The sequence below is a fragment of the Mastomys coucha genome, unplaced genomic scaffold, assembly GCF_008632895.1.
Source record: "Mastomys coucha isolate ucsf_1 unplaced genomic scaffold, UCSF_Mcou_1 pScaffold8, whole genome shotgun sequence".
Classification (NCBI taxonomy): domain Eukaryota; kingdom Metazoa; phylum Chordata; class Mammalia; order Rodentia; family Muridae; genus Mastomys; species Mastomys coucha.
In genome coordinates this window covers 73378761-73395719 of record NW_022196914.1, presented here as the reverse complement: position 1 = coordinate 73395719, position 16959 = coordinate 73378761, and the positions used below count along the sequence as shown (strand labels likewise).

The 16959-nt window shown below is 34.4% G+C and overlaps 1 protein-coding gene across 2 annotated transcripts in view; it reads left to right on the top strand.

Moving 5' to 3' along the window:
* Nucleotides 1-16959, top strand: part of Mtrex (Mtr4 exosome RNA helicase) — a 61246-nt gene that overhangs the window by 2435 nt on the left and 41852 nt on the right. For both annotated transcript variants that reach the window (XM_031360297.1, XM_031360298.1), the window contains exons 2-10: nt 3001-3138; nt 4310-4376; nt 6257-6319; nt 7205-7317; nt 10955-11129; nt 12301-12391; nt 14453-14577; nt 15794-15892; nt 16763-16865. In XM_031360297.1, coding sequence (XP_031216157.1) covers nt 3001-3138; nt 4310-4376; nt 6257-6319; nt 7205-7317; nt 10955-11129; nt 12301-12391; nt 14453-14577; nt 15794-15892; nt 16763-16865 — 974 coding nt within the window. The remainder of the gene's footprint in view (nt 1-3000; nt 3139-4309; nt 4377-6256; nt 6320-7204; nt 7318-10954; nt 11130-12300; nt 12392-14452; nt 14578-15793; nt 15893-16762; nt 16866-16959) is intronic.

The following is a 16959-nucleotide window of genomic DNA, read 5'->3' as shown; positions in this document are numbered from 1 at the left end:
GAGAAAGAGAGAGAGAGGTGGAGGTCAGGAGACAGCTTTTCATTCTTGTTTTGTGGCAAGATCTTTGAGTGTCAGCTGTAGCACTGTGTCAGTTGTCTAGTCTCTGCAGTGTATCTTCACTGAAGGAGTGCTGGGATTGCAGATGTAAATCACCACATCTGGGGGTTCTTATTTTAATGTTTTTTACATTGGAATGGGTTATCAGACTCAGGTCCTCAGGCTTGTGTGGCAAGCACTTTTGGCTGAGCCTTGTTTCTGTTACTCTGTTCTTTGAGCTTCCAGTCATAAGCCAGTGAGAGCTCTTCAAGTGCGTTCTTGTGAATTTATTTATTTATTTATTTATTTATTTATTTTGGTTTTTCTAGTGAATTTATTTTTTATTCGTAAGATTTACTTATGTGTACGAATGTTTTATCTACATGTACACATGTATGTGTACCGTGTATGTACCTATTGTGTCTCCTGGAACTATAGTTACCAGTGATTATGAGCCACCATATAGGTGCTAGAAATCAAACCTTGGTCCTCTGCAAGAGCAAAAAGTGCTTTGAAGGGTGGACTATCTCTCCATCGCCCCCAGGAGTTTTTATGGAGAACTACCTCATCAGTCTCTACCTCATATGCTCTCTAGTATAAAGTTGTCTCGATTCACTACCATAGAGCTAGAATAAGCTATATCTCTTAACAGGTTCTAGTTTCTTAAAATGGCACATGTTATTTAGTGCTTAAGGTCCTCATTGCTATTTAATTCCATTGCTTTTAGGTCTTTCGCTACAGATTGCTTGGAGAGTCTTCCTCTGAAAAAATAAAATTTATACACTACTGACATAATTAATATAGGATTTTAAGCAACTTCAATTATAAATGTCATGTTTTGCTCTAAATTACTCTTCACAATTACATAATAGTCTTATATGACATGTAATAGTTCTACCATAAGAGGAAGTTTCATGCCTGTAATCCCAGCACTTGAGGTTTGAGGCCGGAAGATTGATTACCTTGAGTCTGAGGCTTCAATTTGGGACCTGTCTCAAGAAAATGAAAGAGAGAGAGGTGAAGGAAGTGGCTCAGTTGGAAGATTGATCACCATGAGGAGCTGAGATCATATCCTTAGGATCCATGTAAAAAGCTAGCAGGGCAGTGCCTATTTGTAATCCCAGCACAATAGGATTCTATGGCTTGCTTGCCAGTCAGAGTAACTGAAGCAAGTTCAGTTTCAGTCAGAGGCCCAGTCTTGAAAAAAATTAAGTGGAAGGTGATTTGAGAAAAACAAAGGCTGTTGACGTCTACTTTCTACAGGCACATGTGCATGTGTACAGTTGGACGCATGAATACATATACACAAAAAGTTATGTTAATATGTCTTACTGCCATTTCAAAGTGAATTAATAAAAAATATTTTTAAAACTTTGGTTTTATACCTAACATAAGTAAATATTAATCATGTAAACAATTCTAACCTCCCTAGATACTAGGCATGCATGTTATATATATATATATTCATGCAAAACATGCATACAAAATACATCTTTTTTTTTTAAGTGGAAAAGAATATATTTGGGGCTGGCAAGTTGGCTCAAGTTAGTATAGGTGTGCTTGCTGCCAAACCTGATGTCCTGAGTTCCATTCCATGGAATTCATGTGGTGGAAGGAAAGAAGGGACTTGTAAAGGGTGTTCCCTGACCTCCACATGCGTGTGCCCCTATCTCAAAATAATAAACAGCTATAAAAAGAGAGGTTGTGGTCCTCTAGTATTTTAGATATATGCTTTTTCAGTTAAATTGTTGTTAATTGTTTACTGCATTTGTCTTACCCCCTTTCTCTTTTAATGATACCTTTTAATTAAATTCTTAATTTCTATGGAGCTCAATTATTTCCTTACATTTTAGTAATTTTATATCTTGTAACAGTAGCAGGCAATAAATTTCTCATTTCATTCTATAGAAGCTATCTATCTATCCATTTACTTTTTGACTCATGAGAGTGTTTCTACATAGTCCTGGCTGGCCTAGACCTCCTCACTGCATAGACCAGGCTCTCGTCAAACTCACAGAGATGTACCTGTGAGCACTGGGATCAAAAGTGTGCATGTGGCACCAAGCCTCACTGCTTATCTTATTTAAGTTTGTAAAACTTTATGTGTATGGGTGTTTTGCTTTCCTATGTGTCTGTGCACCACTTATGTGCATGGTGCAGTCAGAAGCCAGAAGGTGGCACTGGATCCCTTGCGACTGGAGTTACAAGAGTTGTGAGCTGCCAGGTGGGTACTGGAAATTGAACCTGAGTCTTTTGGAAGAGCTTCCAGAGCTGCTCTAACTGCTGAGTCATCTGTCCAGCCCAATTTTGCTTATTTTTGGCTTTTGCAGCTAAATTTAAAATTTGCATGGAGTTGATTTTTTTCAGTGTGGGTAGAAATTCGATTGAGTTAGCTACAGATAGTTGAAGCTATAAAGCAAAATATTGTCACTACTTTGGAATTTTTGCTTGCTTTCTTTCATTTTGTCTTTTTCGAAACAGGTTCTCACTGTGCATCCTAGGTTGCCATTGAATTTACTGCTTTAGCCTTCTGTGATTTTTGCATTCCACCATACTTGGCTTCAAATCTAACCATACAATTGTTTTTTTCTTCCAATTAGTTTTTTCCGATTAGTAGTATCATACTGTTAGAGAAGGCTTAAAGGTTTACAAAGTCTCCATGTAAATTTCAACTGTTTTAAGGAACAACAAACTTAACAAGATTTTTTTGTTAAGGAAAAAATTGTAATAAGAATTTTAGAATCTTAAAGCAATATGTCCAATGAAAATACAAAATATATAATATTCAGCTTTACTAGTTATGAGGTTAGAGTAGTCTGAGAGTTGACCAGATTTGATTTATGAAGGTCATTTATTTAAAAGATGACTTTGCTAAGTCTGTCTAGTATCTTAAATAATATAAGGGTATTTTAAAATTGGGAACTGATGCTATAGAATTTTTTCTAAACTGTTTGCTTTTTTCAGGAAACGACTGGATACCAAATTACAATCAGAATCAGCCAGTGGTGGGAAAAACAAGAGAGATCTAGATGTTGAAGGCACAGATGAACCTATTTTTGGCAAGAAGCCCAGGATAGAAGACTCAATTAATGAAGATTTAAGGTAGTATTTCTACAGTCATAAAGTTAGTTACTCTTAATTTGATAGATGCATAATGTTTTAAAAAGTGTTATTTTATAATTTTATAAGCATGGAAGTATAGAATGGTTGCTTAAATACAGATAATTAGTAGACAGAAATGATTTCATCTTTTGATATTTTAATCCAACTTGGGGAAAATATTTGAAGACTTGTTTTTTTTTTTTTTTTTGGAGAAAAAGGATATTGTTTCTTTACATATAGATGTCTCATGATAAAGAGTAACACTGATCCAGTGATAGTAAAAAGTATGTATGAATATTAAAAGAGATTAAGTTTTCATTGCTAATAGTACCATGGCTATGATGCTAAAATCTGTTTTTGATACGGGAAACCCATGGATGTCTCTGAATAAAGATTTCTGATATTTATATTTCTCAAATTTTTAAAGCTGGAACTTTTATTCCTGATACCAATATTTTTGGTTGACCTTGTTGACACTGTGGTAATGCTGTATACAATTTTTACACTCCTTAACGGGTTTAGGCTATTCTAGCTACTAAATATCTATTATAAATGGTGATACAGGTGTAACTGAAAAACTTGAGATGGTACTATTTGCAATAGGTTGCAAAATAATTGTAATTTCAAAATTCTTATTACCTATTGTTGGAACTTTTGGGTTTTTACTAAAAATTTATCGTCTTAAAGTAAATATCACAAATATAATACAAAAATAATGAGTCTAGTATAGAAATACACCTAGTTTATTTATAGTTTTGTTCTCTCAGAGTTCAGAGAGCCTAGTTCTACATAGTATAAAATCAGATGAATAGCTCTATAAATTACAGCAGTATCTAAATTTGTTTAGTTTATAGCTTAAATCAGCTTTGTGTTTTGAGGCAGTGAGAGTTCTTTGAATAGGTAGTTTTTATTCACAATAGTGGAACTAAGCTGATGTCTGCTGAATAATCTATGTAATAGTCTGTTACATAGTTAGAACAAAAGATGATCTTAGCATTTTGAGTTTCAGCTCACTTAAGTCACTTGAGTTCTCTGAATATTTATAAAAGCTAAAATAGTTTGGGTTTACAGTACTATAGTTGGGCAGTATCATTTTGTTTAGCAGTGCAGATAGGAGGCTTATGATCTAATTATTGAAAATAATTCATGTCATTTTAATAATGTTTTTTAGCTTGGCGGATCTAATGCCCAGAGTCAAGGTACAGTCAGTTGAAACGGTTGAAGGCTGTACACATGAGGTAAGTACAAAAAGCCTATACAAGATTAGCACTACAAATGCTGGTATTCTTTGTACTGTTCATGTAATGATCAGCAGGCTGTTTAGCATTGAAGGCCTAGAATCAAGCCATTTCTGTGGGATGCGTGTAATGTGGTGGATGAGCTGTATAACTCGTGAAGAGCTCTTGGGTTCAAATGCTAGCCCAGCATTTCTCCAAACTATAATCTTGGGTAAATTTTCTAACCTCTTTGGACACTGTCTATTTAATTTGTAAATTTAGAACAATGAGGTTTTTGGTTTGGTTTGGTTTGGTTTGGTTTTGGTTTTTCGAGACAGGGTTTCTCTGTGTAGCCCTGGCTGTCCTGGAACTCACTCTGTAGACCAAGCTGGCCTCGAACTCAGAAATCTGCCTGCCTCTGCCTCCCAAGTGCTGGGATTAAAGGCGTGTGCCACCACCGCCTGGCCGAACAATGAGATTTACCTTCATTGGATAACTATAAAGATTATATTAAAAAATAGGGAAATTACAAGCACAAAGTTAGTGTTGAAGACTTATTTATTCTCATACTCTTAAAGTTACCAGCACTGTTTTTGAAGTTTACCTGCTATTTCATGTCATGCTCCATGACTAATTGATTGCTACTAGATAATGAGCACTGATGGCTTATAGTATCCATTTAGGAGTAAGAATGTATACATATAGGATAGAATGCAATTATATTATATATTTTATTCTACTAAACCTTTTGTCATTACAATGAACCTTTATATCAGGCTGGACCTGCAAGAGAGCTCAATGGATAAAAGAGCTTGGCATGCAAACTAGGCAACCTGAGTTCAATCTCTGGACCCAATGTAGAAGGAAAGCTGACCACCTCACTGTACTGAGGCACACGTGCTTTCTTATGGTAATAAATAAAATATTAAAAGTATTCTTGCCAAGTGGTGGTGGTGGTGCATCTCTTTAATCCTAGCACTTGGGGGTAGAGACAGGCACATCTCTGAATTTAAAGCCAGTGTGGTCAACAGAGCAAGTTCCAGGACAGCCAGGGTAACACAAAGAGAAATCCTGTCTACAAACAAACAAACAAACAAAACAAACAGTCTGTTAAGTGAGTGGAGTAAAAATTCTAGATTAATAATGACATTTGTGTGGATTTAGAACTAACTGTACCAGTTTAAAGTTTGTTTTTCTGCTCAAAGTCTCTCTTTTGAGAAATGGTACAATGACCAGTTGATAGATAACTTTCAGTACTTTAGATCCTCATCAGTGCTGTCTTACAATCCAGGGAGTGTAATGAGCTTACTGATTATTCTTAATATTGTTAAAAGCTTTTAACCTCATTCATTTAATTTTTATTGAAGTTTTACCTTTAGAAATTGAAGTTTTGCCTAATTTCTGTGTGTTCCTTAAAGCAACCTTGTGGATTATTTATATGTCAAGTGTTTAGATTCTTACCCAGTTTGAAGCAAGCATTCTGATATTAATACTTATACTTGGGAATCTGGTAATAGGGATATCACTTTATTTCATATACTTTTTTGTTTTATTGATGCTCTCCCATTCTGTATGTTTTCTGTTTTTTTGAGCACCATTATTGTATGTACATTGGGTATGGGAAAGACAATGATAGCCATGATAGGTTGTAGATCTATCTTAGATTTTAGTGAACAGTTTCTACAGGAACATAATGGTGCATGTTTTAATCACATTGCCATTAGGCCAGCGCTAAGAGGTGTTTTGAATGTTGTAACCAACTTTTTCCCTTGTTCTGGTAGTCAGCTGATTTTCTAGCATGTAAGACTAACATGTTGATCATTTTTATTCATTATGATCATTGGGTTTGGAATCTGGCATTTTAATTTTAATCTTGTTTTCTCCTTGAATTTTGACATCAGGTTGCTCTTCCTGCAGATGAGGATTATATACCACTTAAACCTCGAGTTGGGAAGGCAGCAAAGGTCTGTATTATGCTCTTTGGGAAGTTTTGTGGGACTCTGAAAAAGAAAATGTTTCAAATGAAATTTTTAAATGTACTTGTTTGTGTGCATGTTATTTTCTACTATAAAATAACAGTGAGAGCTGAGTGATAAACCATGCTAGAAACCATGATGATGTGATAAGGTTTTAAAGCTGCTTATCACCTTTCTCAAAGATTCTAATTTGTCAGCCTTTCTATAGAAAAAATTGCATGTGTGTATGTTTTGCTGATGGTTTCCACACAGCTGCTTCTAAGGAAGTCAGAGCCCAGTTTGTTTTTTCTGATGTATCTTTGCAGTTGTCCAAAGGGGCCTCAGAGACCCCTGCATACCAGGGTTACATGTGTACACCTCATGCTTCAAACTGTTTATTAGATTTTTAAAAGTCTTTATAAGTTAAAAGAATGAGGCTTATTTCTCTAAAGAACTATCTGTATAAAAGGAAGCCTGGAGAAGCAAGCATGAATTCTTAGAAATTCTAAGAAAGTATTTCTCTGCCTTTGCCGAGTAGTGCTAGGAATTCCACTTTTCAGAACCTCAGAGATTCATCTAGGAAAGGAAGTTATACCTGTACCTTTTATGGTATTATGAAGATTTATGATATGTGGCAAATGTGTACAGTACCACAAATGATTATTTTCATTACTAATTTAAGTGTAACCACTAATAGAAACATAATACCAAAGTTAAACAGCAGATTAAGCCCTGTACAGTCTGATAAATTTGTTTTGTAGTCCTCTTTTCCCTACTAAGTGGGAGTGGAATCATAAGGGAGTCTTAGACTGCTGTGGAAAGAGTCATTCTTTTCATTTTAAGTGTGCTTTAGGTAGCTTAGTATTCTCATGTGTCTATTAATTTCCGTTATAGGAATACCCATTCATTCTTGATGCTTTCCAAAGAGAAGCCATTCAGTGTGTTGATAATAATCAGTCTGTATTAGTATCTGCTCATACATCAGCGGGAAAAACTGTGTGTGCTGAGTAAGTAACGGTCTTTGGACATGAAATAGTCACATCACTTAGTTATTTTAGTATTTGAAAGTTTCCATTGTTTTATTTTGCAAATAAGGATGGTTTTGCTTGTACTTATCTATTTTAGGTAATCTTTAGTTTCTTTTTTCTTGCCTTCATTAAAATATTGAGGATTTTCAGTACAGTGTTTTAATAGATGTAATCAAGAACCATTCTTTTTTCCCATTATTTGGGAAAATAATGTTTTTTTTTTTTTTATAAGCATGATGTTACTTACAGATTTTTCATGAATGTCTTTCTATCAAGAATGATTCCTGTTCCTAGTTTGCAGTTAGTCTCTTTTTCATTCTCCATATCTGCATGAATTTTCAGACTCCGGTCTTTTTACTTAAAAAGATTGAAATGCATTGAAATGATGTAGGTTTCCTTTGTTTGATTTGGATATGGATTTTGCCTTTCCTGTAGTGTGATGAAATGTCTCGATGGGTATCCAATGAATCATCCTGAGATAAATTCCATTTGACTATATTGTATAATTGTATTATATTGTTGGGTTGATGAATTGAAATTTTGTTAAGAAATATCACATCTTCATTTCTGAGGTATATTGGGTTTTTATTTCTTATTAATGTCTTTTTCTGGTTTTATATCAGGCTGATGTTTGGTTTTTTTTTCCGCCTTAATATAGCCAGAATGGGTGGGGTTTATTATTATGTGATCTGACAAAATCCAGCTTTTGGTCTTCTTGCCTTTTCTCTGTTTTCCTTTCATTAATTTATACTTTTCTTTCTTTTGTTCTGGTTTCTTGGGGAAGATGAAGTCATTGGTTTTTTTTTGTTGTTGTTGTTTGGTTTTTTTGGTTTTTCGAGACAGGGTTTCTCTGTATACCCTGGCTGTCCTGGAACTCACTCTGTAGACCAGGCTGGCCTCGAACTCAGAAATCCGCCTGCCTCTGCCTCCCAAGTGCTGGGATTAAAGGAGTGCGCCACCACCGCCCAGCCTGAAATCATTGTTTTGAGACCTTTCTTATTCTAAAAAGTATTTAAAATTTATGTAGTAGATTTTTTTTTAACCTTTTTGTTATTTGTTTGCTTGTTGTTTTACGTGCATTTGTGTTTTGCCTGCATACATGTCTGTCTGTTAGATCTGCTGAAACTGGAGTTAAAGTTGTGAGCTGTCATGTGGGTGCTGGAATTGAGCCTAGGGTTTCTGGAAGAGCATCCAGTGCTCTTAACCACTGAGCCATCTCTCCAGCCCAAATGTCTTGCTGTTTTGAAATGACATATATTAATATAATAAAATATTATTATGTGTTAATACTGATCTAGATTTCTATACTGATACTCTGTCTGTAGAAGAAATTCTTGAAATATTTATTTCAGCACACATTTCTTGATAAGAAACTGCTTTAACATTGTAAAAAACACTTCCTTTCAATGTTAAATTTTGATTTTTTAAAAAAGATTTATTTTTGATCTGAGAGGAAACTGCTCTCATCCTTTCTTTGTATGTGATACACTGTTTCTCTTTAGCTGCTTTTAAGTCTTTGTCTTTACCATTGATTTTTGAGCAGTTTATTTTAGTTTATTTTCATTTACACACATGTTCTTGTATCTCTATGTGTGTGGGTACCTGTAGATGCCAGAAGATATTGGATCCTTTGGAACTGGAGTTATAGGGAATTTTAAACCACCTGTTAGGGCTGGGAATTGAGCATCAAGAGCTCTTAACCACTGAGCCATCTTCCGAGCTTCCCTAAACAATTTCTTTATGCTGTATTTTGTTTTTTATATGTTCTTTTTATATGTTCCTATATTTTGTTTATATTCATTCCTTGCTGGGTTTGTTCTCAGCATTCCTATTGAGGATTCTGATACTTAAATTAAACCATCAGTGCATGCTATTGTGTGTGCTTTTAAATTTCATTTGAGTCTCATATTTAATGTCCTCAAATGTTCTAGTCTTTTGTTTTCTGAGTTGTACAATTTGCCATTTTATTGAATGAATGTTTCGTCTTAGATATTGTAGTGGTTGTTTCAGTTTGGTTTGCTTGTTTTGTTGGAAGTTCAATTCATTTTTTTTTTTTTTAGTGCTGATCATAATCTCAGATTTAGACATTATTAGCTATTAAAGGTTTTTGTTTTTGTTCTATGTCTTTGTCATTTTAGACTTCCTATTAAGGCCTTAAAGGTTGTTTGGTAGTGTTTGTTTCTTTTTCTTCTACTTTTTTTCTCTATTTATTTTGTAATTTGCCCAAGGTGACGGAAGTTGAAAGAGGGCATCAGATCTCTGAAGTTAGGCCACCATATGTGAGCCCACCATATGGATGCTAAGAGTTGAACCCAAGTTCTCTGTAAGAACAACCAATACTCTTAGCCACTGAGCCATCTTTCCAGTCTATTTTGATATTTTTCTGCTTTTTATTCTGCATAATTTTTATTTCTAGTAGTACTGGGATCAAAACCATGGCTTTGTGCTCCACTCTTGAGCTAAGCTACATCCCTCACCCTGCAATCTAAATAGAGTTTTCAGTTGCTTATATGTTAATAATTTCCATTTTTCTGTTGAGATTGCCTGTTTGTGGGACCGTTGTCCTATTTCTTTTTAATTCTTAAAACATAGTTTCCTATATTTTGAAGGATGCCATTTTAATAGCTACTCTGTGTAGCTGGTTTCAAGCTGTTTTTCTGCCTATATCAACCTTTTGGCCCACTCATTCAACCTTATGTCTGTTTTGCCCTAAGTACATATTATATCTTCCTGTTTCCTATTCCTTTTTATTGTTAAGAAGTCAATATTTTAGATCATGTAACATCTCTATATTCACTTTTCCATGTATCTTTCACTGTTACTATTTGATCATGCTTGGTCAATTCTTAATTTTATAACTTTTTTTTTAAAAATTCTGATGTGATAAGCATACTTTGGGTAGGATCTGTATCTTTAAAAAAGCCTCTGCTACTGTGTTTCTCTTAAATCTTAATTTCATACTCTGTATTTAAATACTGAACTGAGGTTTTAAAACAAAGCAGTGCAAAACAATACCACTGTATTGAATTCCATTAATACTTAGAAAAGAACTTTTCAATAAACAGAACCTATCATAATTTCAAGCAAAGAAATGATTTGTTAAATATTACACAAAGGAAAAGAGTACATATTGGATTAACTCATTTATGAAACTGGAAGAAAAACGCACTCCATTTATGGTTTTATTACTTGTAGCCTGTGTGTGTGTGTGTGTGTGTGTGTGTGTGTGTGTGTGTGTGTGTGTGTGTGTGTGTGTGTGTGTGTGTGTGTGTGTGTGTGTGTGTGTGTGTGTGTCTGTGTGTGTCTGTGTTTGTGTGTGTGTGTGTGTCTGTGTGTGTGTGTGTGTGTGTGTGTGTGTGTGTGTGTGTGTATGGACAGAAGTGATGGACTTTTAGATGCCTATCGGTAGAATCAAAGGCTTCTCTAGCAAAAAATAGGGTATCCACTGACAAACCAGTTGTAGTGAAATGACTAAAGTTAAAATGTCCTTGTTGATTTAATAATCTGAATGATTCATTCGGAAAAATCATAATTATAGAATAATAGTTTATTTATAGTAAACATTACAAATGAATGTGTAGAAAACTTAAAAGTCATACTGTTTTTATGTTTTTAGGTATGCTATTGCATTGGCTTTAAGAGAAAAACAGCGTGTAATATTTACCAGCCCAATTAAGGCTCTAAGTAATCAGAAATACCGTGAAATGTATGAAGAATTTCAAGATGTCGGACTGATGACTGGCGATGTTACTATTAATCCCACAGCATCTTGTCTGGTTATGACTACAGAGGTAATTTTATTTTGTGCCTCATCTAAACCTTTTTTTTTTTTTTTTAGTTTAGTCAATGTATATACAGTCAAACACTGGATGATTTATACTTTGGTTTTTTGGTGTTTTTTTTTTTTTTTTCAGATAAAATGTAATAAATGTTTGTGAATAGAATTGTTTGAAAAGGGCATAATTATTATAACGTGACCTAGCAACATTAAATATATCTCTAAGTTAATAATACTTATTACTTGCCAATATAATATACCTTTAAAAGCATTTTAATAATTTTATTATTGCTACTATGACTTAAAAATACTTAGTTAATTTTTTTCTTCTATATAGCTTCAAGGATTTAAATTCATAGTTCCATACAAGTAGTGACTCTTTGATTCATGTCACTTTTTCCCCTCCTTTAGTGCCTGGGTATTTACTACAGTAAGATTATTGTACAATAGTCAACTTAAAAATATATTCATTATTATACTTTTCTAATCATTGTTAAGTTTTGCACGTAACATGGTTTTGGCATGATTATCTTTACTGACTTTGATAACTTTATAAAAATAGTTTGTGTGTTTACGTGTTCTATTGCATGGTGTGGAGGAGGCAAACATGCCGCTGTGTGTCTCTCAAGGCCAGAGGAGAATTTTGTGGAGTTAGTTCTCTCCCTTCACCCTGCATTTGATTTTGGGGCTTGAACTTAGATCCCACTATCTCAACCGTGCCCTTAATTGGACTTTATACATGGTATCTTTTCATTTTCATTTACAGTAGTATAAATTTGCTTCTAGTTTGGACAGTACCTAAAAGGGATAACTCACTTTCTGGAGTTCTGTGTAAGTTTTTATTCATTCTAAAAACCTTCACCTGAAGACTTTCTTTAACTCTTAAAAATAAAGACAATGATTATTAGTGTATCTGCTGTGAGGCGGAAACATAGACACGGTAAACAAAGATCCAGTGCCTTGGTAAGATGAGTGCCTCTAATGTTCTGAAGTGTTAATCTTAGAAAGATGTTGCACACAAAAGAAGAAGAGGAGTGATAATACTATCTTTGTGAGTATCTAATTATGTGTAATGAGGAGTCAAAGATAGGCACAAGACATCAAAAAGTCCATGTTAAAAAATAGTATTTGAATAATTAGTGGATGTCATGTTAAAGTCCTGCTGTATCTGTTTCCCCTTTTAGATTTTGAGAAGTATGCTGTATCGAGGCTCTGAAGTTATGCGAGAAGTTGCTTGGGTCATATTTGATGAAATTCATTACATGAGAGATTCAGGTACATTTCATAGTGTTGAGATAAATATGTGTTTTTGTTACAAATGCCATTAATAGTTTTGAGTAAGACTTTTGGATTGATTTTCAGTTTTTTATGTGCCTAGAATTCTAGTAAACTATTACATATTCAAATTGTGAACAACCTGATAAAATATTCCCAGTATGATTTAATTAAAGTTTAGTTCCTTAAGTAGTAATATTCATTGGGTAAAATTATACACATTCAAGTAAAGCAAAATAATTTAAAAAGTAGCTTGCTTTTAAAGAGAGCTCACTAAGCTAGATGTGGTACATGTCTGTAAAACCAGCACTTGGGAGACTGAAGCAGAGAGATGGGGGAGGCAGAAATAGGAAGAAATGAGAGGGCCTTGCCCACTTCCCCCACATAAGAAGTTCAGTAATTATCATCAATCAACATCATCATTATATTATTATTATTATTATTATTATTATTATTATTATTATTACTTTTTTCTTTGGTCTTTTGAGAAAGGGTCTGTCCTGAAACTCCCTCTGTAGACCAGGCTGGCCTCAAACTCACAGAGATCACCTGAGTCTGCCTCCTGAGTGCTAGGATTAGAGGCATGAACCACCACATTATATAGGTAATGTTAGTCATTTTTAAGTTAATTTAGTTTTATAAACCTATAAATATATCCTTGTAAAAAAAAATAAGTATTAAATAAATAAGCCAGTGAAACAAAACTGGCTTAACTACTATTTCTTCAAGAAATAAATGTGGTTGCAATTTTGGATATACCAGGAAATTTAACATTTAAAAGCTAATGTTTAATATGTGCACACCTAAAGTAAGATTGGGTTTTTATTTAAAGAACTCATTTAGTCTATATTAGTGCCTCTCAACTTTGCTAATGCTGAAACCTTTTAATAGAGTTCCTGATGTCGTTGTAAACCCCACCCATATATCATTTCATTGCTATTTCATAACTATAATTTTGCTACTATTAGGAATTATAATGTAAATATATTATTTGCAATCTCAAAAGGGTCATGACCCACGGGTTGAGAACTGCTGATCTGTGTATTCATGATAAAACTAATGTAAGAAAACATCAACACTTTTACCTTTGCCAAATTCCTACAGATACTTCTGAGCATATTTTCTATTTGCTTTAGAAACCGCGAGTCCTGGGCCAGCTAGTGGGTTAAGGCTCTTACTTCTAGTACTGGCAATCTGAGTTCATTGCCAGGATCCAAATACTAGGATTAGACAACTGATTCTGAGTTGTCTTCTAACCTCCAAACAATCGCCATGGTACACACACACACACAGCACTGAGGACTGCAAATAATCTTACTCAAATCTTATGATAAGCAAACTTAAATGTGATTTAAAAAAAGTTAGATATAATATGAAAGTTCTACAAAAAAGTTGATTATTAAAATAAATATTCAGATGCAAAGAGAAGAAAATAATATGAAACAAAGAGACATTATTTTTTAAAACTGTATATTCAAAATTTTGAAACTATAAAAAAACCCAACTAAGTGTTTTCAAGTCATTGATAATAATAAGCCATTAATTTTTAAAGTATATATTACAAAACAAGTAATGAATCTTAGAGGTAGAGTTAATGTTTCTTGCTTAGAGATAGGATATGACATTTTAAGAGAGCTGCACCCATTTCGAACCTACTGTTGATCAGATCCATCTTTCATTTCCAGAAGACATTCCGTGTGGAATAGCAATAGCATGACTTGTACATGTGTTGTTGTACATGTAGTGTCCAAGGCAGTAACCGCTGCTTCTCTAGTGAAGTGGAAATACTGTCAGGTACCTTTGTACTGGGACTCCTGCTTGTTAATCAGAAGGCTACAGTGTGGAACTGCTTTTTCAGAGTCCATTCTGCATGTGGTGGCTTAGTCTTGTATCTACTCCATAGAGTCATGAACAGAAGTAGGTTTCAGTATGGGTCTGTGGCCCAAAAATTATGTTTGTGTAAAGTAGTTTGCATATTAAATTAGTAAGCTGATGAGAAAATAATTTTAGATACTATCACTTAGCTAACACTAAATTCTAAACTATATTTTTGTTTCTTAGAGCGTGGTGTAGTATGGGAAGAAACTATTATTTTGCTTCCGGATAATGTTCACTATGTCTTTCTTTCGGCTACTATTCCAAATGCTCGACAGTTTGCTGAATGGATTTGCCACCTACATAAACAGGTACTTTGATACACTTTTTATGTCTTCATTATTTAAAACCTGCTGATTGGGCTTGCCATCTTCTTATAGATTTTCCTTATGCTCTTAAGGATAAAGAAGGCAGTTAAATGTGAATCTACTTTCTAAATCAAGCAGCTTATCAAATTGAGTAGACTAGCTAGAAACGTAAATATCTCAGTTCCAGCTCCAATCCAGTATAGTTAAGCCTCTATGAGTTGGGCTTTGTAATCTCATTTTCTTTTTTTTTTTTTTTTTTGGTTTTTCGAGACAGGGTTTCTCTGTGTAGCCCTGGCTGTCCTGGAACTCACTCTGTAGACCAGGCTGGCCTCGAACTCAGAAATCCGCCTGCCTCTGCCTCCCAAGTGCTGGGATTAAAGGCGTGTGCCACCACCGCCCGGCTGTGATCTCATTTTCTAAAAGTTGCCAAGTTAATCCTGATGATCTGCCAAGTTTGGAAATAATGTGCCTTTACTCTGACAGTGAGCACCAAGTGGAGAGCGTTTTCTAAGGAATACCAGAAAAGCCTACTCATCTCTTGAGCATTTGATTTGCTAGCTCTTATGAAAATACATTCATACTTAGCATTCTTTGTTCCTCCTTTGCATTCTGGTGTAACTTGGATGTCAGTGTAAGACTGTGCATACCACAAATGCTTGTTCATCAGTGCTGAACAGGATATTGGTTTTATTTTTCTGCCCTTGTTTTACAGTTACCCTCATGAACTTACTTTTATGGATGTGATGTCCAGTCTCATTCTCCTTCTCTGTTGCTTCTGTAAGATAAAAGCTCAGTGAATCTTCTCATGGAGCTAGATTTCTGCTGTTTTAAAATACTCCTGTTCTACAAAAAGAGTTTTGTTTTGTTTTGTTTTTATTTATCAGGGATGCCTTGTATCACCACATTGGCCCTGTGTAGCAGGAGGCAGTTTCTGTAATTACAGTACTCTAGGATGAGTTAAAGTAATTAAAGTTCAGATCATACACTTGGTATTGATTAGAGAATTAGTATATTAAGAATCAGATCGTGGTATGAATTAGTAGACCTATTTTTTTTTTCCTATTTTTCACTTGTCTAGCTTTTAAACTTGTTTGGAAGTGTTAAAATCTTGTTAAATATTTAAGCCAATTTTATTTTTCTCAAACTTTATTTTTGTTGAGTAGATTAAATATACAGTTTGCCTTGAAATACAATTCTTTCTAATTCTTTCCTTTTACAGCCTTGTCATGTAATTTATACTGATTATCGACCTACTCCATTGCAACACTACATATTTCCAGCAGGGGGAGATGGTCTTCACCTTGTGGTTGATGAAAATGTAAGAGAATAATTCACATGTGTATGTAATGTCATCTTTTATATATTGCTTTTCCTTAATTTTGAACTGGAGAAAAATATTACCCACCCCCCTACCTACATACACTCACTCTCTCTCTCTCTCTCTCTCTCTCTTTCTCCCTCCCTCTCTCTGGTCTCAAATACTTTTACTCTTTAAGAATAACTATTTAAATAGTATCTGATGATGCGGTAATAGTGCTTGTCTGCAGTCTTGGCTCTTGGGAAGCTTAGATAAGTTACTTGTTCCCAGGAGTTTGAGGTCAACTTAGTGAGATGACAATTTAAAAACAAATTATATTGGAGACTCTTATGTTACCCATGAATTTACTTTCTTCCATTCACAGTACTTGAATTGCTTAGAGAACAAGGGCTCTGATATGCCAGATAATTTATGTCTTGTTCCCAGTTTCAATTCTCCTTTAACAGATTTTATTATTACAAATCACTTAAGTGGCCTTTGTTAAAATTCGTGTTGTATTAAAGTTTGTTCTTTGGGGCTGGAGAGATGGCTCAGTGGTTAAGAACACTGACTGCTCTTCCACAGAGGTCCTGAGTTCAATTCCCAGCAACCATGTGGTGGCTCACAACCATTTGTAATGGGATCCATTACTCTTTTGTGAGTCTGAGGACAGCGACAGTGTACTCACATACATTAAAAAATTTTTTTTGTTCTTTGAAGAAACTTTAAGAAATGTTTAAATTATGGTTAAATATTTGTGAGTCACTATGCGTTCCTGGAACTGAATCCAGGCCCTCTGTAAGAGCATACATACTTTTAATCACTGAATCATTTCTCTAGCCTTGATTAGCTATTTGCAAAGTTACATAGAAAAAAAAAATCTAATTCTAGGGTGACTTCAGAGAAGATAATTTTAACACTGCAATGCAAGTACTACGGGATGCAGGTGATTTGGCCAAAGGTGATCAGAAGGGACGGAAAGGAGGAACAAAAGGTAATTGGGAACTTAGCTGTTAGACATTTGCCTGTTTGAATGTCTGAATTACTCGTCTTTTATTTGATGTTTTTTGAGAAAGCTTTTTTTTTTT